The sequence below is a fragment of the Natator depressus genome, chromosome 2 (genome assembly GCF_965152275.1).
Source record: "Natator depressus isolate rNatDep1 chromosome 2, rNatDep2.hap1, whole genome shotgun sequence".
NCBI lineage: Eukaryota > Metazoa > Chordata > Testudines > Cheloniidae > Natator > Natator depressus.
Window position 1 is genome coordinate 60,594,360 of NC_134235.1, and position 24,573 is coordinate 60,618,932.

At 45.5% G+C, this 24,573-nt stretch overlaps 1 protein-coding gene across 2 annotated transcripts in view; it reads left to right on the plus strand.

The window, feature by feature from the left end:
- The window catches only part of PDE7A (phosphodiesterase 7A), a 139,880-nt gene that overhangs the window by 62,080 nt on the left and 53,227 nt on the right, over window positions 1-24,573 (plus strand). For both annotated transcript variants that reach the window (XM_074944303.1, XM_074944304.1), the window contains exon 2: window positions 9,844-9,904. In XM_074944303.1, coding sequence (XP_074800404.1) covers window positions 9,844-9,904 — 61 coding nt within the window. The remainder of the gene's footprint in view (window positions 1-9,843; window positions 9,905-24,573) is intronic.

Genomic DNA, 24,573 nt, shown 5'->3' on the forward strand with positions numbered 1-24,573 from the left:
TTGAAAATACTTTCCCACAATTAATTTTTATTATGTATGTCTGACACATACTACGATTTGTGTTTTACCTGCAGCTGCCTGCCATTGTAGAATGTAATAAGATAGTTATATGTGAATGAAGGCACTGACTAAAACATCCAAGGTTGAGCTTTTGTAACTTTTAAATCTAAGATGAATTCTGGATAGATCACTATTGCTGGTTAGCATCACTTGCTTGCAATTACATTTATTTTCTTTTGATAGATGTGGTATTAATCTGACCAATTTCCATTAATATTTGACTTTAAAAGTTAGTTATTGAACTAGTTAATAGCAAATACTAGGACTGTTTTGCAGTGGCTTGTTACATTTTATAGATGATACATAAATCATTACATATTTAAACTCCTTGTGTGTGCTTTATAGTAACCTTTTCTAGTACTTCCATTAAAACTAAATTGATCACAAATTAAAATATTTTGGGACCTCTCATGCATTCGTAGGATTTTAAATTTTATCTTTATTAAGTCATTTTTGCTAGATTTCAATTGCCATACCAGTGTAAATCTGGAATAACTATTGACTTCATTGGAGTTAATTGTAGATTAATCATAATATGATCTGTTACACTAAAGTAAGTCAATATATTTTCAACAGAAAATAATTTCTGCTTTTTCTTTGAGGAAAGTGAATACAACCTCTGTTCTGAACAATTAACCTCACTAAAATATACTTGCTTTCTATACCAAATATTTAGTTAAAATACTGTTCCATTTTATTTTTAATTATTATTTCAATCATTAGTTTTTCTTGTTAGCTAATAAAATATCTAATATGTTGAAGTCCGGTCACTAAATCGTATTTAATTTCTCTTCCCAGGAATAATAAACATTATAATAATAATTATAAGCATTTCTTAGACAAGATATTTTAGGTTGTTGATTGGTTCTTGTTCTGTTTCAAACTTGTAACCTTGAAAATCTCCATAGTATTGTAATGCCTCTAAATTTAAGCTCATTTGTCTTTAGTTGACCTATGCTAGCATAGTTATAAGTGGAGCCTAGTATGGCCATGTTGGAAAGTCATGAGAGGCAACATCTCAACAGTATCCATTCACTGGAGCAGGTGAGAATGTTGTCAAGGATTGATTTTTTTCATTTTTGTTACGAAGGGTGCAATTATTACTGTAATACAGTGTGCAGTGTTGTAAAGATTTGGACCCAGATCCTCTGGTATGATATTGCTGCCCTAAACTGCACTATCAGTGGATCATGGCCCTAAACCTGGGGCAACTACCTGGTGTAGCCTGTAGGCTGTTCTAAATTATGTGGAGGGACTAGCCTGGAACAAAGCAAGTTCATAAATGAATGAGCACCAAGGCTGTTCTTGCATCTGACTGTCCTCACCTGCACTTAGTGCACTCCAGTGCAAATATAGTTGTCTGATTCATATATAAATGTAATGCTGCCTAGGGATATCTTAGCCAGCAAGTGGCAGTATTTCAGAACTAAAATTCAAACCTTAGAGCTTCAGGATGAATTAGAAAAACTCAATTCTCTGAAGTTGTTTAAAAAATAGTCTTAAAGCTAATTATAGAAATCTCAAAATTTGAGGAAAAATTGTTTTCATTAACCTGTTCAAGAAAAAATTACAGATTGGTCTTCATGACTGAGTAGTAGTCACTTGATCCTGAAAGTAAATTCTGTTACAATCATAGCTAAAATAAATTCTAATTAAGGTTACTTTATATTGAATTATATTTAATTGATCCTGAAATGTCACTTGATCCTGAAAGTAAATTCTGTTACAATCATAGCTAAAATAAGTTCTAATTAAGGTTACTTTATATTGAATTACATTTAAATTTTTAACGATAATTCTTGAAATGAAACATTGGAATCTATGGATTTCAAATGTCAGCAAATTTAACATTAAACTTTTTAACAAGTTATTTTCTTTCTTAGAAATCACTTTCATCTGGGCATGGTATCGCTGTTTGTGTGTGTTGTTGGGGTTTGCATTGTAGAAGTGTTCAAAGCTCTAATCAGGATTGGATCCTCATTGTGCTAAGTGCTGTATAAACCCATATTGGGGAATATGTCTCTACCTGAGTTTATAGTTTTCCAAGGAAAAACAAAATTAAAGTTAAGCTAGACACCCAGCACGTAAGGACTGCATGGCATATTTTCCTTCTAGGCATTCTTTAAAATATTTAGCGTTATTGGAACCTAACCATGATTTGGGGGTCTCTGGGCACTACTATAATAAAGATAAAATGTGCTTCTGGGGAAATCCTTTTCTGACCTGAAAATGAAAGGAATAAGTTTGTTTTTCACTTGAAAAAGAAGGCAAGTTAAATTCAATAAATATAAACTCTGGCCTTGGAGTCTAACAATTCAATGATGCAAGTGGAGAAAGTAAACAAACTTGATCCTACTGGTAAACATAATTATATTATTAGACTTTTGGTCTTCCCATATTTGCAATAAATAAGACTGTTAGTTAGAACAGAGGTAATTTTTTCCCTTTTCCAATTTAACAGATTATTCCTTTGATTTTTTTTTAAGGTTCCTATTATGGTAGTTAAATACAGATTTACACATACACCACCCACACACAGTAAGAACTGCTGATATTGCCTCCAGAAATGTTGGTTTGATATATGTTTGCATAGTGCCAGCAATGTTGGCATTGAGGCAGGTGAGAAGACAAAGACCCTGCCTGAAGAGTTTGTCTCATTGGATTGTAATGTACAAATGTTTGATGGGATGTAGAGAAAAGCATTGATTGAATAGCACAACTAATGCATGGGTCTTGCTTTAGGACGGTCTTCAGTCTACATCGTTAACATATCTGTAGGGGGAGGGGCTAGTGTTTTATATTCCTTTTGGCAGAAGTACTGGTAAAGGAATGACTTGGCGGACTGGGTATTGTCAACCCTAAATATTACAAGTGGTTTGAAAAAGTCAAGATTTGTTTTAAAGTGTTTTGCATGCTTTCTGGTATCTTTATACTTCCAGGGGAAGAACTACCTACCTCCAGTTTGTGTAATCTGTCAAAATTGAACCTTAAATGTATGGGTGTATAGGTGTAGGCTTCACTGTTCCAAGTTTGGAGGAAACTTGTCTTACTGCCTGCAGTCCCCTAGGGTACGGGAAGCTGCCATCCTGTTCCTTTTTTTACACCTCCCTAAGAAGATAGATTAGCAGTATTGGAAACCTGAAGAGATCAAGAATTGTGAGTCAGAGCCCCTCAATAGAGCAAAAAACCGTACGTCAAACCCTCAAAAATTAAGATTGGCCCCTAAAGTCATGAGTTAAAAAGAAAAAATTAAATCACGGGTTTAGTCTATCTTTTGACTTTTTAACTCCCCTTCATTCCTTTGGCAATGTGTATGTGATAATTTCAGGTTGAAAAGTCAACCCCTAAATGAACAGCTCTCTCTGGCTATTCAGATGGAGACTCCACTTACCCTCTTCTCTCTGCTGAGATAGGGGAACTCCCATATATTTCCTTTTACTGTTTTGACTCAGCAGCTATACTTTTGGAGCAGTGGGAGGCAGATGTCTTCTCTACCTGGGGCACAGCAGTACCAGTTCCCAGTTTTCCCCCTTCCTTGCCTCCTGCTGCCCCAGTACCCTCCCTCTCTCTGATAAAGGGCCATACACAAAGACAGATCAAGTCTATATCCTCAGCCCCATGCCTCTGTCTGCTGCACCTCAGTTTCCTAACCCATTTCCTAGCACTATGCTGCCTTGGTTGTGCTGCTTGTCATCTCATCCTAGTCATATCCCCGTCTTATGGTTGCTGCTGGCCCTCATATGGTAAGGAGACACCATCTTCCCTGAGGACAGTCAGACTTCAGTGAATGATGGTATCCATCTATGCTGGGGCAGCCTCACTCTCATCTGCAAAAGGTAAAGGGAGAGGACAGCCTGAGGCTTCGGTTTCATTGATAGTAAAGGAAGATTCTAAGCATTGTGGACAAGGGAAAACATATTCTTGAATGAAGAAATCAGAAATTCATGAGAACTCTTTAAATACCAAAAATTGTAAGAGCTGGCAGTACTAGGAACACATAACAAAAAAGGCCCAGGAATGAGAATTGGCAAAACACCTGAAAGGCACAGAGGGAGGAGCAAAAAGAGTAGAGAAGTAGGCAGGAGCTAGATTCTGAAGAACATTGAAATCTACAACATTTAAATTTGATGTTGAAGGTAAGGGGAAGAGTGAAGGGATTTGAATAAGGGCTAGAATTGTTTACAATGCCCACGAGGTAAGTGGTTCTTAGGGCTGCGTCTTGTACAGATTGAAAGGTGTGAGGGTGATAGAGGAGGAGGCTGCAGTAATGGAGATGAAAAAATAATCAGACACCCTCTTTTTCCTTTAAAAGTTTTGAGACAGCAAAGTATTGATTACTTCATTGTATTTCCATTGCAAGAGTTTCTTTCTGCATAATACCAAATATTTCTAAGTATCATTCAGCTTTTGAGATGCCTCATGCCTAAAAAGGCTAGTCTGCACTGTTATGAATGAGTCTGGTTTGTAACTAACGTTTCAGTTTAAGAAAAACATTGTGTAGTAATCTTGACCCTTATGATACTGGATAGATTTTTCCCATACAGTATGCTGTAGATTTTCTTAAACCTTTGTTGCCTAGTTTTGGCAAAAAAATTCAATTTATTGTTAGTATCAGTCTGCATCTGGCAGATAAGTACTGCATACAGGATGGTCCATAGTGCTTAGTGTGGCAACATTTCCTGCTGCTTTGGTTGTATGATTGCAAAAATACTATCTTAATATTTGGTTATTATGGGACAAGTCCAGTATAACTGCAGGAAGATTCCTTAGGGCTGGCCTCCACTATGGGGAGATCACTGCTGCTGCAATCGATGCAGCAGGGATCGATTTAGTGGGTCTAGTGAAGACCTGCTAAATCTATGGTAGAGCGCTCTCCAGTCAACTCTGGCACTCCAACTTTCTGAGAAGAGAAAGGGAAGTCGACCAGAGAGCGTCTCCTGTCAACTCAGCACCGTGAAAACACCAGAGTATGTGAATAATGTAGCTGGAGTAGCGTAACTTAGGTTGACTTATCCCCATAGTGAAGACAAGCCCTGAGTATCAAGGCATGCAGTATGAAATAAGTTTATGGGGTAAGAAGTACAGCCTGCTCTGAGTCTTTGAATGTCCTGAGGAAGTAATCATTTTGATAGCTCATAAATGACAGTTCATATGTGGTGGTGCAGGTCTCGTTCCTGTGATTTAAAATATCTTTATGCAATATTTTTTTGTTTCACTGGTCTCTATGAGCAAATAAAGAAAAATGTGGTATGAAGGGTGCAGGTGATCCATAGTGCCCTGTACTTCTTATATCCTTTCAGAATGTGAATTTAATCCTCTGGACTTTGGCATTACAAACCCAGGAAATATGTAATTAAAAATATCCTCCTTAGAAATTTCTGGAACAAATAGAGCTGGGCAGAATTTTTCAGGCAAGACATTTTTGATAAAAAAAAAAAATTGCAGATTCAGCCATGTATAAACATTTTGTGAATTGTGTTAGCTTTGCAGAATTGTTCATTTGGGGACAAAACACAATATTCTAAAAAATTGAAACTTTTTTGACATTTTCTAAATAAAACATTTTGATTTTTTGTTTTGTTTTTTGGTATAAAATGACTTTTCATTTTGAAATTACCTTTAATTTTGCATTTAAAAAATCAGGAAATTGAAATGAAATGTTTAGTGTTGGGTTGAACAGAATATTTTGTTTGACCCATAATGATGTTTTTCTTTGATTTGCTGAAAATTTCACACTTTAATTTTCTGCCTGGCCCAAAATGATTTTTTTTAAACTTTTCAGAATTGCAGTGAACTTAAAAATCTGTTATTTGCCTCTAGTTACAAGAAAAATAGAAAAGCAGGAAGTGCAAATGTTTGTTCTGTGAACTAAGCTTTAACATTCTAGATGAGTATGAGGAGCACAGGCCACTGCTGAGGTATCTGCAGCCTGTAACTCCACATAACCAAAGTTTTGCATGTGTCAATTTTTCCTTATTTTTGTTGTACTAGTGGGGAGGGAGGGCATAGATTCATAGATATTAAGGTCAGAAGGGACCATTATGATCATCTAGTCTGACCTCTGCACAACGCAGGCCACAGAATCTCACCGACCCATTCCTGCGAAAAACCTCTCACCTATGTCTAAGCTTTTGAAGTCCTCCAATTGTGGTTTAAAGACTTCAAGGAGCAGAGAATCCTCCAGCAAGTGACCCGTGCCCCATGCTACAGAGGAAGGCGAAAAACCTCCAGGGCCGCTTCCAATTTGCCTTGGAGGAAAATTCCTTCCCGGCCCCAAATATGGCCATCAGCTAAACCCTGAGCATATGGACAAGATTCACCAGCCAGATACCCAGGAAAGAATTCTCTGTAGTAACTCAGATCCCACCCCATCTAACCTCACATCACAGGCCATTGGGCCTATTTACCATTAATATTTAAAGATTAATTAATTGCCAAAATCATGTTATCCCATCATACCATCTCCTCCATAAACTTAAACTCCATAAACCGAGTTTAATCTTAAAGTCAGATAGGTCTTTTGCCCCCACTGCTTCCCTTGGAAGGCTATTCCAAAACTTCACTCCTCTGATGGTTAGAAACCTTCGTCTAATTTCAAGTCTAAACTTCCCAATGACCAGTTTATATCCGTTTGTTCTTGTGTCCACACTGGTAGTGAGCTTAAATAATTCCTCTCCCTCTCCGGTATTTATCCCCCTGATATATTTATAGAGAGCAATCATATCTCCCCTCAACCTTCTTTTAGTTGGGCTAAACAAGCCAAGCTCCTTGAGTCTCCTTTCATAAGACAGGTTTTCCATTCCTTGGATCATCCTAGTAGCCCTTCTCTGTACCTGTTCCAGTTTGAATTCATCCTCTTAAACATGGGAGACCAGAACTGCACACAGTATTCCAGGTGAGGTCTCACCAGTGCCTTGTATAACGGTACTAAAACCTCCTTATCTCTACTGGAAATACCTCGCCTGATGCATCCCAAGACCGCATTAGCTTTTTTCACAGCCATATCACATTGGCAGCTCATAGTCATCCTCTGATCAACCGATACTCCAAGTTTCAGAGTAGCAGCCGTGTTAGTCTGTATTCTCAAAAAGAAAAGGAGTACTTGTGGCACCTTAGAGACTAACAAATAGAAATGCTCAAATAAATTTGTTAGTTTCTAAGGTGCCACAATACTCCAAGGTCCTTCTCCTCCTCCGTTACTTCTAATTGATGCGTCCCCAGCTTATAACTAAAATTCTTGTTATTAATCCCTAAATGCATAACCTTACACTTCTCACTATTAAATTTCATCCTATTACTATTACTCCAGTTTACAAGGTCATCCAAATCTTCCTGTATGATATCTCGGTCTCTCTCTAAATTGGCAATACCTCCCAGCTTTGTATCATCCGCAGACTTTATTAGCACACTCCCACTTTTTGTGCCGAGATCAGTAATGAAAAGATTAAATAAAATTGGTCCCAAAACTGATCCCTGAGGAACTCCACTGGTAACCTCCCTCCAGCTTGACAGTTCACCTTTCAGTAGGACTCATTGTAGTCTCCCTGTTAACCATTTCCTTATCCACCTTTCAATTTTCATATTGATCCCCATCTTTTCCAATTTAACTAATAATTCCCCATGTGGCACGGTATCAAACGCCTTACTGAAATCTAGGTAAATTAGATCCACTGCGTTTCCTTTGTCTAAAAAATCGGTTACTTTCTCAAAGAAGGAGATCAGGTTGGTTTGGCACGATCTACCTTTTGTAAAACCATGTTGTATTTTGTCCCATTTACCATTAACCTCAATGTCCTTAACTACTTTCTCCTTCAAAATTTTTTCCAAGACCTTGCATACTACAGATGTCAAACTAACAGGCCTGTAGTTACCCGGATCACTTTTTTTTCCTTTCTTAAAAATAGGAACTATGTTAGGAATTCTCCAATCATACGGTACAACCCCTGAGTTTACAGATTCATTAAAAATTCTTGCTAATGGGCTTGCAATTTCTTGTGCCAATTCCTTTAATATTCTTGGATGAAGATTATCTGGGCCCCCCGATTTAGTCCCATTAAGCTGTTCGAGTTTCGCTTCTGCCTCAGATATGGTAATATCTACCTCCATATCCTCATTCTCATTTGTCATGCTACCATTATCCCTCAGATCCTCTTTAGCCTTATTAAAGACTGAGGCAAAGTATTTGTTTAGATATTCGGCCATGCCTAGATTATCCTTGACCTCCACTCCATCCTCAGTGTTTAGCAGTCCCACTTCTTCTTTCTTTGTTTTCTTCTTATTTATATGACTATAGAACTTTTTACTATTGGTTTTAATTCCCTTTGCAAGGTCCAACTCTATTTGACTTTTAGCCTGTCTCACTTTATCCCTGCATGTTCTGACCTCAGTAAGGTAGCTTTCCTTGCTGATCCCTCCCATCTTCCACTCCCTGTATGCTTTCTGCTTTTTCTTAATCACCTCTCCGAGATGCTTGCTCATCCAGCTTGGTCTACAACTCCTGCCTATTCATTTTTTCCCCTTTCTTGGGATGCAGGCTTCCGATAGCTTCTGCAGCTTTGATTTAAAGTAATCCCAGGCCTCCTCTGCCTATAGATCCATAAGTTCTTCAGTCCAATCCACTTCCCTAACTAATTTCATTAATTTTTGAAAGTCAGCCCTTTTGAAATCAAAAACCCTACGTGCAGATTTATTTTTGTTAATCCTTCCGTTCAGTTTGAACTGAATTAGCTCATGATCACTTGAACCAAGATTGTCTCCTACAACCATTTCTTCTATGGAGGTCCTCACTACTCACCAAAACCAAATCTAAAATGGCATCCCCGCTAGTCGGTTCAGCAACTACTTGATGAAGGAATCCATCAGCTATTGAATCTAGGTAAATCTGAGCCCTATTATTATTACTAGCACTCGTCTTCCAGTCTATATCTGGGAAGTTAAAGTCTCCCATGGTCACGCAGTTTCCATTAGTATTTACTTTATTAAAAACATTAAAGAGGGCTCTATCCATATCCAAATTAGATCCCGGCGGTCTATAGCACACCCCAAGCACTGTCCCAGGGGAGGCTCTAGTATTTTCTTCCCCGGTGTAATTTTTGCCCAGACGGACTCTGTCTTATCCATTCCATCGCTTCTTATTTCTTTACATTCTACCTCATCACTGATATACAATGCTACATGATTTTGTGAGGCAGCTGGAGAAGGAGTGGGGGGGGGGGCGGAAATTGAGCACCCCTCATAGACCAATGCTTCGCAAACTGTGGGGTGCATCCCCTTAAGGAGGGATGTGGAGGAAGGTTCGGGCAGTTCAGTGGGGCCCAGGCCAGTCTCCATAGGGGCTGGTGGGAAGGGAGCGTCACCTAGCCCCTCCCCATTCCAAGCTCTGCTCCATCCCTACATATGGCCATGTCTCTGCACGCAGCCATGGCCCTGGCTGCCAGCTTGAGCGTGACTCTGTTTGTGACTTCCAACAGTGGCTCACGGGAGGGGCAGGGCGGAGGTGCAGATGGGGGGTGTGACGTGAAAAGTTTGGGGACCACTGTATAAGACCCTTTGCTAGCAGTTCTCCTTTCCTGGCTTCTCTGTTACTAGTTCTCTCCTTCTCTTGGCACTTCTCTGCTCTTGCCAGGATAAAATTAGGATGCACTGTCAAAAACTGAATTTTTTTTTAAATTAGTCAATTTTAAAAGATTAAGTTGACCATGGCTCTTCAAAAGAGATGCAACTTAAGGGTCAGACTAATTAATATCCATAAAATAGATTGATGTTTGTCTTTATTTTTTACAGAGACGTGGAGCAATTTCCTATGACAGCTCTGATCAAACTGCATTGTACATTCGTATGCTAGGTAAGCATGGCAACTTCTGTAAAGCAGCACTGATCTATTTTTGTGAGTGTTTGCTTTAAAATGGTTGTGGTGAACTGTAGCATAATTTATAAATATTTTAAAACTTTTCAGTTACTCCTTTTTTCCGCTGTCACTATTTTAGTCAATTTATTTTGCCATTTACTAACTACTGCAAAAAGATTATTCCATCCAAATATTGTATTTGGGATTGAGGCCCCATTGTGCAAAATGCTGTAAAGATATATATATATATAGATATATATATAAGGAAACCATGGTTACTGTCACAAAATGTATTAAGATACCAAAGGCAGTGATTCCTCATTAGTTTTGGATTTAAGGAAAAATATTGAACAGGAGAGGAATCTTACAGGTTTGCATGGGTGTATGTTCTTCTTCGAGTGATTGCTCATGTGTATTCCACAGTAGGTGTGTGTGCTCGCCATGTGCACCAGTGTCGGAAGTTTTTCCCCCAGCAGTACCCGTAGAGGAGCGCCCCAGCAACCCCTGGAGTGACGCCTCCATGGCGCAGCATAAGGGGCACTGCGTGCTTCCCCCAACCCTCAGTTCCTTCTTGTCGCGAGTGAAGGTGCTTCGGAACTGCTCTGCTCCAGCTTTGCTGCAGCTTGTCCCCAGAACTCTTGTTCGTTCAGTGTATGGTACGTGTAGTTAGTAGTTTGATTAGTTTTAGTTTAGTTTAGTTCAGGGGTCTCAAACTTAAATGACCACAAGGGCCGCATGAGGACTAGTACATTGGCCTGAGGGCCACACCGCTGACCCCCCCCCCATGCTGCCCCAGCCCCGTCCCCACTCCATGCCTTCCAGGAGGCCCCACCTCTTCCCACCCCTTCCCTGCCCCCATTCCAACCTCTTCCCCGAGAGAGACATTAGGCTCCGGGCCATCCTGCTGGAGTCGGCGTTGACCCCGACTCCAGTGCGCCGCTCCGAGTTGCCATCGGGTATCACGGTGTCAGCGCACGGCAACTCCCCACCTCCCTGTCCGTGGGGCACGCCAAGAAGGCTAAGAAGAGGCCTTCGCCGCCGCGGCACCAGAGCAAGACTGGCGGAGAGGCTAGACAAATGTTGGGCAGTCCTCAGTCCCCATCGGCTTCTAGGCCTTCAACTCAGGTCAAGCGGAGTAGCCCGGCCCATTAGGAGCAGGCTTCCCTGGATGTCCGGATGCCCTCCACGCCAGAGGCCCTGCAAGCTGCCCGGGATGTTATGTCCCATGCCGGTACTAGGAGCACCGCCAATGTTGGCCCCGCGGTCCAGAGGCAAGCCGCCACTGGGATCTCCGCAGTCGCCCCCGACTTGGTACCGCTCTCGGTCGAGGGAATGTTCCCATCGCCGTTCAGAGACCATCCTGCGCGTAGTCCACCCAGGTCGCCATCGACCCCCACCAGGTTTTCTGGCTGGGTTCCGTCTGACACAGACTCCAGACCCCGCTCCACCTCCAGGAGCAGATAATGATGGGACCCAGGCAGACGTCACTGAAGGTCCTCGTCTCAGAAGGGCTATCGTAGCCAGTTGCGACGTGAACTTCGATGCCGTTCTTGTTCGTTGTCTCGCTCCAGGACCCCACCACGGCACCGCTCCTGCAGCCCTGGGCGTTGATCGCTGGCCCCTCGCCGGCGCGGATCTGCCTGCTGGAGCCGATCACGGAGCAGCTGCGACCGGTGGTACCATTCCTCCACGTCGGGGTCGCGATCTCGTGGTCGGCACTGCTCGGGGCGCTGCCACTCCTCCCGGTCCAGGGACAGCGGCAGGTCGGACGTCAGCCCGGCCTCCCTTCATAGTTGTCCATAGATGGGTTGGGTCAGGCCAGCCAGGCTGAACAGCCTGCTCTGCCGGTGCCACAGCAGGTGCAATGGCACCGGGCCCCGTGGCCAGCACAGTGGTACCAGTGGGCACCGTGGCCCCGGATGCAGCCCCCGGTGGGGGCTCGCTCCATGGCCGGAGCTTCGGAATGGCTGTCGGCCTCCCTCTCCCGACCTCCGAGGAAGGAGTCGGTGGCACATGCATCTTCGGCGCCGTGCCCGGAGAGCAACCAGGGGATGGATCCTCCGGTGCTGGTGAATGCGCAGAGTACTGCGCCTGCCTCCTCGCCCTTCCCTGATAAGGCGATTATGGCCCCTCTGTCCCGCAGGAGGACTCAAAAGCCCACCAGGAGCTATTGAAAAGGGTGGCATCAAATATCAAGCTTCAGGCAGAGGAGGTGGAGGAGTCTTCGGACTCCCTTTTTAACGTCCCGTCTGCCTCAGAACTGGGCAGGGTGGCCTTGCCACTCCATGAAGGGGTGGCGAAAATTTCAAATGCCTTGTGGCAAACCCTGGCCTCATTGGCCCCCATCTCTAAGAGAGCAGAACGCAAGTATTTTATGCCCACCAAAGGACATGAATACCTTTACACCCATCCTGCTCCTAACTCCCTGGTGGTTGAGTCGGTCAACCACAGGGAACGGCAGGGCCAACCAGCCCCTACTGTGAAAAATAAAGATTCAGGGAGGCTGGATTCATTTGGGAGAAAAATGTATTCGTCCTCGAGCTTCCAGTTACAGGTGGCGAACCATCAGGCTCTCCTGGGCCGGTATGAGTTCAATCTATGGGGCTCTCTGCCCAAGTTCGACGACTTCCTCCAGGAGCACGACAGGAAGGAGTTCAAAGCTCTGGTGGAGGAGGGTACAGCAGCTGCCAGGGCAACCTTGCATGCAGCGTTGAATGTAGCAGACACGCCGGCGCAGTCCATGGTCTCTGTGGTGTCCACGAGAAGGGCGTCGTGGCTCCTGCTGTCCGGGCTGTCCAGTGAGGCACAGAGCTCCTTGCAGGACCTCCTGTTTGATGGCAAGGCTCTGTTTGAGGAACAGAGGGACATAAAACTGCATGGCCTGAAGGACTCCCGCACTACGCTTAAGACTCTTGGCCTCTTTGTTCTGGCTCCGGCAAGACCTAAGTGTAAGTTGCAGCAGGCTCCCACCCAGGCCACCCACTCTAAAAATGAGCCCCATTATAAAAAGTCGCAGGACTATAAGAAACGGCCGCAGAGACAGTCTCGGTCTGCCCCCCAGCCTGGGTCCTCCAAGGGCAAACAGGCAGGGAAACAGCAGTTTTGATGGGACGCCTGGGGGCAACCTACCAGTTCTCATCAGGGATCCACCCTCAATAAAGCTTCCCTTCTCCAACCGGTTGTGTGCTTTTCTCCCGGAATGGTCGCGGCTGACCTCGGACTGTTGGGTCCTCAGCACCATCTCTCAGGACTACACTCTCCAGTTTACCTCTACCCTGCCCAACCACCCTCCATCCCCGTCCCTCCTGGAAGACCCCTCTCACGAGGCCCTGCTTGAGCAGGAGGTGGGGCAGCTCCTTGGCCTAGGAGCGATGGAAGTGGTGCCAGCGGAGTTCAAACGCAAGGGGTACTACTTCCGCTATTTCCTTATCCCGAAGGCCAAAGGCAGGCTCCTGGACCTGGACCTGCGAGGTCTGAACCAGTACATGTTAAAACTCAAGTTTCACATGGTCTTTCTGGCTTCCATCATCCCCTCCCTAGATCCCGGGACTGGTACGCCGCTCTTGATCTGGAGAATGCGTACTTCCACATCCACATGTTCGAGGGGCACAGGCGCTTTCTCCATTTCACAGTTGGGCAGGAGCACTACCAATTTATGGTCCTCCCATTTGGCCTGTCCACTGCTCTGAGAGTATTCACAAAATGCATGTCTGTGGTGGTGGCCTACTTCAGATGTCGTGGCGTCCAGATCTTCCCCTATCTGGATGACTGGCTGGTCAAGGGCAGCTCCTGGTCGCAGGTGCGGGACCATGTAGTGCTCCTTTTGTCCACGTGCACCACTCTGGGCCTGTTGGTAAATGACACCAAGTCCACATTAGTCCTGGTACAATGCATAGTTTATCGGGGCGGTCCTGGAATCCATGTCGGCCATAGACTCCCTCCCACCAGACAGGTTTGAGACCCTGAAAGGGCTAATTGTCACAATCACAAGGTTTCCAGTGACAACAGCGAGAGCGTGTCTCCAGCTCTTAGGTCACATGTTGGTGTGTATATACGTGGTTCATCACGCCAGATTCAGGATGAGGCCCCTCCAACTCTGGTTGGCCTCGGTGTTCTCCCAGGCCAGAGACAGGATAGACAAGGTCCTCACTGTGCCCGAACCGGTGATCGTCTCCCTTCGATGGTGGTACTCTCCGGGGAACATACTCCACGGGGTCCCCATCGCTGGAACTGGTGTCCGACTCATCGGACCTAGGGTGGAGAGCACATGTGGGAGATGTTCAGACCCAAGGTCTGTGGTCTGTACAGGACCTGGCCCTCCACATAAACATCAAAGAGCTCAGGGCGGTCTGACTGGCGTGCATAGCCTTCTGCTTGCACCTGGAGGGCAGAGTGGTCAGGGTTCTCACGGACAACATGGCCTCGATGTTTTACATCAACAGGCAAGGAAGGGCCCGATCCTCTGCCCGGAAGCCCTCAGGCTGTGGGACTTCTGTATAGCCCACGACATTTGCCTACAGGCCTACTGCCTACCACCTACCGGGTGTCCGGAACTTGTGGGCGGACCGCTTGAGCAGGGACTTCTCCTCTCAACATGAGTGGTCTCTTCACCCAGAGGTGGTGCTCAGACTTTTCCAAGAGTGGGGAACTCCCCAGGTGACCCTGTTCACGACTCTGCAGAACTGTCGCTGTCCCCGGTTCTGCTCCGGGGGGCGGGGGGGAGAGCTGGGACAGAGCGCTATCTCCGATGCCTTCCTCCTGTCCTGGTCAGGCCAGTTTCTCTATGCCTTCCCCACGTTCCCGCTGATCGGCAGGGTCCTGGAAAAGATAAAGATGGACATGGTCTGGGTCCTCCTGATTACCCCAGCATGGCCCAGGCAGCATTGGTAGGGGATCCTCACGAGCCTGGCGGTCGCCCTGCTGTGGTCGTTACCATTCCACCTGGACCTGCTCTCCCAGGACCAGAGCCACCTCCTCTTCCCCAACCTAGCGGCACTCCACCTCACAGCGTGGCTGCTCAATGGTTAGGCCGGGAGGAAAGGACGTGCTTGGAAGGGGTTCAGCACATCCTCTTGGAAAGCAGACAACCCTCCACATGCCGAGCCTACTTGGCAAAGTGATCTTGGTTTTCCCGATGGGCAGCTGAGTGGGGTGTTCCCCCATGACTGCCTCGATTCAGATCATTTTGGACTACCTCCTTCACCTTAGAGCCCAGGGCCTGGAGCCCTCGTCTGTCAAGGTGCACTTAGCAGCCATATTGGCCTTCCACCCTCCGGTGCAGGAGCATACGGTGTTCTCCCATGCCATGACTGGCCGATTTCTTAAGGGATTGGATTGTCTCTTCCCATAAATTAGGCCCCCTGTCCCACAGTGGGATCTGAACTTGGTGCTGGCCCTGCTGATGGGCCCCCTATTTGAGTCGCTAGCTACGTGCTCCTGGTCATGCCTCTCGTGGAAAGTAGCCTTCCTGGTAGTGAACACGTGGGCTGGGTGGGTCTCGGAACTCAGGCCCTGACCTCCGAGCCCCGGTACACGGTGTTCCATAAGGATAAGGTCCAGCTCAACCCACATTCTTCGTTCCTCCTGAAGGTGGCCTCCGCCTACCACATGGGTCAGGACATTTTCCTGCCAGTCCTCTGCCCCAAGCCCCATGTGTCCAATGAGGAGCACCGCCTCCACACGCTGGATGTGAGACGGGCTCTGGCCTTTTACCTGGAGTGGTCTAAGCCTTTCAGGAAATCCTCGCAGCTATTCATTGCCTCGGCTGAACGCATGGTGGCTTGGCCGATCTCCACTCAGCGGCTCTCCAACTGGATCACCTTGTGTATCCATACCTGTTATGACCTGGTGGAAATCCCTCCGCCATCAATTGTGAGGCGCACTCGACTAGGGCACAAGTCTCGTTGGCTGCGTTTTTGGCCCATGTCCCCATTCAGGACATTTGCAGGTCTGTCATATGGTCTTCAGTTCACACATTCACCTCGCATTATGTGATGGTCTCCCAGACCAGGGAAGACGCTGGGTTCGGCAGGGCTGTGCTCCGTCCCATGAGTTTGTGAACTCCTACCCACCTCCAATAGATATAGCTTGGAATCACCTATTGTGGAATACACATGAGCAATCACTCGAAGAAGAAAGGACAGTTACCTTTTCCGTAACTAGTGTTCTTTGAGTTGTGCTGCTCATGTCTATTCCACATCCTGCCCTCCTTCCCCTCTGTTAGAGTTCTCTGGCAAGAAGGAACTGAGGGTGGGGGGAGCGTACAGCGCTCCATATGCCGTGCCGTGGAGGCACCACTCCCGGGGTCGCTATGGGCGCTCCTCTACGGGTACTGCTGGGGGGAAAACTTCCGACACCAGTGCACGTGGTGAGCACACACACCTATTGTGAAATAGACATGAGCAACACATCTCGAAGAACACCAGTTATGGAAAAGGTAACTGTCTTTTTTGTGTACCTCAGTTAAATCTGTAGAAAAAATAGATTTAATGGGTGGCAATTACCTGTGTATGTTCATTTTTAAACAATATTATGTAAAGTCTATTTGCATTGCATACTTTTTATTGTCCCTGATTCAGTATGCATATAGCAGAACATTTTAGCACCTGTCATTTTTTGTTCTAATTAAAATTGAGTGGTTTATTACAGAGTAAATATTTGCATATAAGAATAGTTTTGTCTTACACTTGTAAAATTCATTATAGAAACTGTCTTAAATCTCAATCTTGAAATAATGATGTGAATTAAAATGGAGTAACTGAAGCAGGACTTCTCTGCTCTTCTGCATGTGCTCCCTGGGCTTAGGATGGGAAGAGCACCCCATGGAGCTGGGAAAGTGCTGAGGGTGCTAGCTTGATGGGTAACTCTTTCCCATCCTGTTCCTCTGTTCAGCCCTAAGGAGGTGAAGGGGTGGGGTGGTGAAAGTATCCCGGGATTGTCTTCCTCTTATTCAACCTTCTGGGAGTCAGCCCCAGCTTGACTTCACTCTCCTAGAACTTGACAGGGGCAGCATCCAGGGAAATGGCAGGGCCAGCAGCCAGTTAGGGGGGCCGGAGACTGTATAAACAGGTGGGAGCTGGATGGGGCAGTGCCTATAGAAAGTACAGTAAGATTGGTGTTAGTACCTACTAGAGAGGGCTACAGGGTGTAGGGCACAGGATGAAGAGGGAGCTGAGATCGGTGCCTGGGGAAGGGATGATACTGAAGTGTCCTACGTATCAACCAGGAGTAAAAGGAAGAGGACGTTTCCCAGATTGTGCATTTCAGGACTTTTTTCTGAAATGCTCATACACAAAGGGGAAATTTCCCCCTAAGAATTCAAAAGTGAGGTACCAGACCAAAAAAGTAATATAACTCGCTTAAAAATCGTGAGGATTTTCTTTTTTTTGGTATCATGATTCTTCTTTGAGTGATGATCCCTATGTGTATCCATATGTGGGATATGCATGTGCATCATGCGCCTGTGTCCAGAATTTCTTGCAGGCATTGTCCATTGGCTTGCACACATGCAGTAGCTCTCCTTATGTTCCCAACCAAGGTCATAAAGGGCGATGTGGGCCAAAGCCTTTCCAGTTTCTTCCTACCACCACATGGTTTGCATCAGAATTTTTGGTGTTCTCAGCTCCTTATTATTGCGTCACTCCTATAAGAATGCTATATAGTTAGTTTTTTAGTTTTAATAGTATAGTGCAGCATAGAAAGATAGCATTTTTTCCCCCCTGAGAAGCCGGGGATTATGCCCAGGGTTCAAAAACTGTTTCCTTCTCTAGCTCCTTTTCTGTGAACAATAAACATCAACACTCCCTCTACGGCCTGGGTGAGGGTCACATTTCTGCCAAGTCCAGCATCTCATTCCTTTCCCTCCAGAACTCATGAGGGTCGAGACTCAGAAAACACCTCATGGAGAAGGCATTGAAGCCTCGGTCAGATTTTGGCTGGGGCCCCACCATGTACATCAGCCTCAAAAAGCAAGTAGCACCCCTCCGAGCACAAGGTCGGGAATGGAGGCTAGGTCTGTTAAGCCTAAAGAGAACGCTTCACACTAGAGTAAGGGGCACTCTCTTAGATGGAAAGGCAAGTCATCTATGTCTAAAACTATCCTGAAAAGAAGGGATCACTTCCTGACCCCATCAAAGTTCAGAGAGCCAGCATGCATGGGCACTAAAGTCTTAGGCCTGACTAAATCTTCTCAACAAGAGAAAGAGGCATGTGAGGACATGGATCTGATGGTGGTGAAGATGGAGGATAGACAGTTCCTGGTGCCTCCATCCACTGCGGGAACCCAGAGGGTACCAATAACGATAATAGCCCCAGAGTGAGCCGATAGCCATGGTAACCAGAGAGGCTCCAGCTCTACCCATGGACTCTCCTCATTCTTCAGGATGGATGGAGACATGTTTCCCCAGAAGACGTCTTTGCTCTCTCCGTCTGAGTTCACCAGTCTATCGGGTCCATCTATATTCTGGGATGTTGTTACAACGGAGGAGGAGTCTGTCACAAGGAGATGGAGTTGTTCTCCCATTCTCCCTGACAGTCTTGAAGCACAACCATCATTACTGTTGGTGCCACTGTTGATCAGGAATCTGGCCTTCTCTTCCAATGAGTCTGTAGGAAACTTTGTGGCACTGAGGACAGGCAGCCCCAGACAGAACCCCTAGAAGTTCAGGGTTCTGATCTTCCACAAGACCTGATTGGCAAGGGACAGGTGGTACCCTCTTCCATGGGGTTCCTTTCCACTGATGGATCCATCTATTGGCGATACTGGGATCGTAGGAGCCCTATCCCAGATACTTCGGATCTGTCCATGAGTCCTCCTTGCTATCACCCAGCTATATGCAATTGGCCCTGACAGGGTATTCGGAGGAGTAAGGTGAACTAGATCTGATGGCTCCAAGAGCAATCTCATCATTGTCATTGGGTGAGGTGGTCACCCCATCTTCTCCTTCTCCCCTGGATGACTTTAAACAATACCAAGAGCTCATGCACAGGATAGTGGCAGAGCTACAAATCCAGCTGAAGGAAATTCAGGAGCCTCAGCACAGCCTACTAGACATTCTTCAGCCCTCTGGACACAGCAGAGTGGCCCTTCCCATCAACTAGGTCATCATGGAACCAGCAAATATGGTTTGGCACACCCTTACTACTTGTGTTCCCACCTCCAAGAATGCTGAGAAGCACTACTTTGTCCCATCCAAGGGGTGAGAGTTCTTTTTCTCTTACTATCCGCCAAACAATCTGTAGAGCAGGCAGCCACAGAGTGGTCCAGGCATCAGCACCCAAAGGCGCCTTCCTGTGAAAAGGGACATAAGAGGCTCGACCTTTTCGGAAGAAAGGTATTCTCTTCCATCTCTCTCCAGTTCAGGATCTCTAATTATTAGGCCTCCTTGGCCAAACATGATTTTATCAATTATGCTAGATTTCTAGAGTTAAGGACAAGCTCTCTGAGGAGAATAGAGCCTGCTTTTAGGCCTTAGTGGATGAGGGCAAATTGGTGGCCAAAATTTCACTCTAAGCTGTGGTGGACGTGGCAGATACCACATCCAGGGGGATGCCTATGGCCACTGTCATGAGGACAGAACCGTGGTTACCATCCATGAGGCTTGTGAGGAATCCATTAGCCTTGCTACCTACCACCATCAGAACTGGTTTGATGACAACAACGTTGTGGTCACAGCCCTCTGAACCTGAAGAGAAAAGCTTTCTGTGACTCGCAAAACTATGCATCTTCCTGTCAGAAGCAGAGCTCTTTCCATCAGCTCAAAGCAGAAGTTCAAAGGAGGATCCAAGAAATCAAAAACAGATGGTGGGAGGATAAAGTAAAAGAAATCCAAGCATTTGCTGACAGACATGATATGTGGAGCTTCTTTTGTGAGACAATGACCCTGTATGAACCAGCCTCATATGGCCTCACACTGTTGAGATCCGAAAATGGTAGTATCCTTCTTAAAGATAACTAATCTATCAAAGAGCGCTGGAAGGAACATTACCAAAAGTTTCTAAATTGAGGCTCGACTGTGATTGATGACACCATTGACTCCATCTCTCAGCACCCAATCTGGAACCCAACCCACCAACACCTGAGGAAGTCCTCAAAGCAATTAAGCAAATAAAGAACAATAAAGCACCAGGTCCTGATGGCATACCAGCTGAAGTACTAAAAGTGTGGGGAGAAACACTGACTAACAAGCTTCATTTGCTGCTCCTCAAAATCTGGTGCACTAAAGAAATCCCCGCTGAATTACATAACGCTAACATTGTTAACATTTTCAAAAAGGGAGATAGGGCCGACTGTGGCAACTATCGAGGCATTTCCCTTCTCTACATCGCAGGGAAAATTCTTGCTAGAATTTTACTGAATCACCTGCTCCCTCTTGCAGAGGAAGTACTTCCAGAGTATCAGTGTGGCTTCAGACCATCACAAGGCACCATCCACATGATTTTCTCAGCCAGGCAGATCCAGGAAAGATGTCAAGAACAACACCAGGAGCTGATTATGGCCTTTATTGATCTGACCAAAGCCTTTAACTCTGTCAACCGTTAGGCTATGTGGAAAATCATGTCAAAGCTTAGCTGCCCAAGCAAATTTATCACCATTGTAAGACTCCTCCATGACCAGATGACTGTGTCCATCCTGTGCAGTGATTCTACCTGTGAGCCCTTTCTCATCTGAACTGGGGTAAAACAAGGTTGTGTACTGGCCCCCCGCCCCTTTTCTCCATTTTCTTAGCAGCTACGAAAACATTAACCCAAGACTGTCTACCACATGGCATTGGCATCCAATATCGGACTGACGGCAACCTCTTCAACCTTTATCGTCTCCATGCCAGAACTAAAGTGATATCAGCAACAGTCACCAAACTCCAGTACGAAGATGATTGTGTTGTACTTGCACACTCAAAGGAGGATCTACAAACAGTCCATAATTGCTTCTCTGAAACTTACAAAAGCCTAGGGCTGACTCTGAACATCGTCAAAACAAAAGTTCTCCACCAGCCAGTTCCTGGTCAATTATCAGACGCAGCAAGGAAGATCTATACTGACAGAGAAGAAGTGGAAAATGTAGAATACTTTGCCTATCTTGGCAGCCATTTCTCACAGAACCCAGACATAGACCTTGAGATTCAGCACAGAATCCACTGTGCCAGCCTTGCCTTTGGCAGACTGTCTCACCAGGTGTTCAACAATCACGACATCAGAACACACACTAGACTTTTAGTTTATAAAGCGATGGTAATCCCAACTCTCCTCTATGGCTGTGAGACTTGGATGACCTATAGAAAACACCTGAAAAACCTAGAACATCAGCACCAGCACTTTCTTAGGAAGATCCTCAACATAAAGTGGGAGGATCACCACACTAATGTCAGTGTCCTCACAGAGGCCAACATCTTTTGTGTTGAGGCCCTGATTATCAAGCACCAGCTGAGGTGGAGCAGGTACTGTGTGTGCATGCCTGATGTACACTAACCAAAACAATTGCTGTACGCCTAAGGAGAAAGGAAAGGGGGAAGCCAAAAGAAACACTTTAAAGACATCCTCAAGATAAACATCAAGAGATGTGGCAACAATACCGCACACTGGGAGACAGTAGTCCAGGATAGGGATAGCTGGCGAAGACTTGTCAGAGAAGGAACCTCCACTTTTGAGGAAAATCGTCTTGCCCTGGTAGCAGAAAAATGCCAGAAAATAAAGGACAGACAGCTGTCACGCAATGATCATAGCCCAACCCTGACTTCCAACACCACCTGCAACGTCTACCAATGGGTCTGCGGCTCAAGGATTGGACTCCTCAGTCACCAAAGGACCCATAAAAAATAAAACCTGTGAAAGAGATCATCCTCGACTTCGAGGGATCAACGATGACAACAATCCTCAGGTTTCCCTAGAGAGAGGCAGAGTTCCATCCAAGATCTGCCCTTTGACACTGTTAACCTGCTCCATGAGAAAATGGATGAAGTTGCTCCACTCTCTCAAAGATGCAAGAACAATTCTTCACCAGCTAGGCATTTATACCCCTGTCCCCAAGAGGAAGCATCATAAATAGGGATATAGGGCAAGACCCACCTCTTCAGCCCTTTTATCATCAGTGTTCTCAGGAGCCACAATGTGAGAGAGTGAGCAGGAACCCACCCTCTGCAACGTCCACCACCATGTCATATTCTAACCTCTGGCAAAGAGTTTGTTTCATCCACATCCCTTTATTGCTGCTTCTTCATTCCCCTATTCATATGTTTGAAGGCTGCTTTACCCAATTTGTCAAAAACTGGAGTGCCCTAGCTACAGACAAATGGGTATTAAAGAGTACCGATGGGGGCTTTCTAAATGAGTTTCTGACTACTCCTTCAAACACCCTCCCCGATTGCTCTTCAGGAACCTCTCCTCTTATGAGGTGATTTTATGAAAAGAGGTGTGAACTCCCTGCTCCTCAGGGGAACCATAGAAAAGGTTCCACCTCAACACCCTGGAAAGGGAGTCTCTATTCTCCTTACTTCTTGATCTATGTCAGTTAAACCAGCTTATCAAAAAACTAAAATTCCACAATATCCTTGGCATCAGTAATTCTCGTGTTAGAGAATGGCACATGGTTCATGGCTCTCAAAATGAAAGATGCATATTTTTATACAGATATCCATTCAGCCCACAGGCGACGCCTTAGGTTCCTCTTTGACCAAAACCATTACCAACTCAGAGTCCTCCCCTTTAGTTTGTCCACAGCACCCATGGTTTTTTCAGTGGTGGCTGCTTGGACAAGAAGAGGATTTACAGTTTTCCCATACCTCAGTGACTGGCTTCTCACAGGAAACTCTTATAAGGAGGTCCACATCATGACCCATATTCTGCTAAACCTTTTACCTTTCCCCTTTCCAAAATATCTATGTCAATCATGAAAAATCCACATTTTCACGACTTCTGGGGGAATTCTGTGCATGCACAGAATTTATGTCCACCACAGATTTCTTTGTTTCCCCGCAGAGAAATGACTTTCTGATGGGGAAGCACAGGGAAGTCACAAGAGCAGTCATGCAGCCCTCCCCCGCAGTATGTTTCGGGTGCCAGGGCAGCTGGCAGAGACATAAATTACTGTGGGGAGGAGGTGGGACTGGGGAAGACCCGGCTGGTGGCTTCTACCCTGTGCTATGCTCAGCTCCTAGTCCTGACTGGGCTGGGGAGGACGGGACTTCCTCTTCCCCGCTTGGCATCCGGGGCTGGGTCAGACCCACCCTGATTTCTCCCCCAGCTGCAGGAAGCTCTGCAAACTCCCCCTTGCCCCCCACTTCCTGCACCCATCACTCCTGAACTGCACGGGGAGGGATCCCTTAACAGGGAGCTGCATCCGCATCTGCCCAACCCCCGTACATCCAGACTCCCTCGTACCCAGACCCTCCTGCTGAGCCTCACCCCCCGCACTCAGAACTCCTCCCTGATGAGCCCCACTCACAGGTGAGCAGGAAGCTTCCCTGGTACTTCTTTAGAGCAAGGGTTCTCAAACTTCATTGCACCACAACCCCCTTCTGACCACAAAAATTACTTCATGACCCCAGGAGGGACCGAAGCCTGAGCCCGCCCAAACCCCACTTTCCTGGGTGGGGGGGCCAAAGCTGAAGCTCAAGGGCCTCCATTCCCTCTGCTGTGGATTCATTACACTGTGATAAGAATGGGAATCTGGAGAGGCATTGGCCTGCACCACCCTTTATGCACTTGGTTGGGAGCTCTTGGAGAGAGAGCTACGGTGCCTGTGTGAGCCAATGGACACTGCTTGCAACTAATTCCAGACTCAGGTGCATGGTGAGCATGCATATCCCACTTGTGGAATACAGATAGGGACCCTGCATCTTGAAGAACTTCCAGTTATAGGTAAGTAACCTCTATCTTTTGGACTTACGAATTTGTAATATACTGTGATACTGGTGTCTGCTTCCAAAGGCTCAGGTTTCTAAGACTGGGAAAGCACAGAGCAAATACTTCAGAGAGCTCTTGAGTGGAAAAAAAGATGCTTATTTTTAAAAGCTTTTTGAAAATGACTGATTTGTTTTCTAGTTCTGTTACTCATATGTTGGAATGTTTTTCCTTATTTTGTTTTTAGGACTAAAACTCTATACTCATACTTTTTTGCAGCAGGCATTGCAGGGTTCTCCAAAGTGCCAGTTATCTTACTGTATATAGTTTGTGTTCCTCTACTTAGGTACAAGAAAGTAAATTCAGGTCTGAGTTTCTGTAATATGAATTTTCTCACTTTGGGGATTTTTGTCCCTTAACATTAATTTTACTTAATTTTTGTGATTTAATTGTGATGTGTCACTTAGTGCCTCTTCTTTTCAATTAGCAAAGTGAAATTTACTGTTTCAAAAACATAAAAATGAATAGCTTATTCCCTAAAATGGGAATGATAATATGTATCCAGCTTTTTAAAGTGCTCTGAGATGCAAGAAGATTGAGGTACCATAGATTCTATTCTAATGGGGATAAGGATTTGGTTTCTGGTTTTCTTACTGGTTTCTGGAATTTTATGGAAAAATATGGAATTGTATCAAGAGGATAGAAGTGGTGTGGTGATGCACCATAATGCAGTTTTGGAACACAAAAGATGACTCATTACTGCCATTTGAATACTGTACAATCAACTTGAAGGCAATATCTAACTTCCTATGATATGTTTATTATTTTTC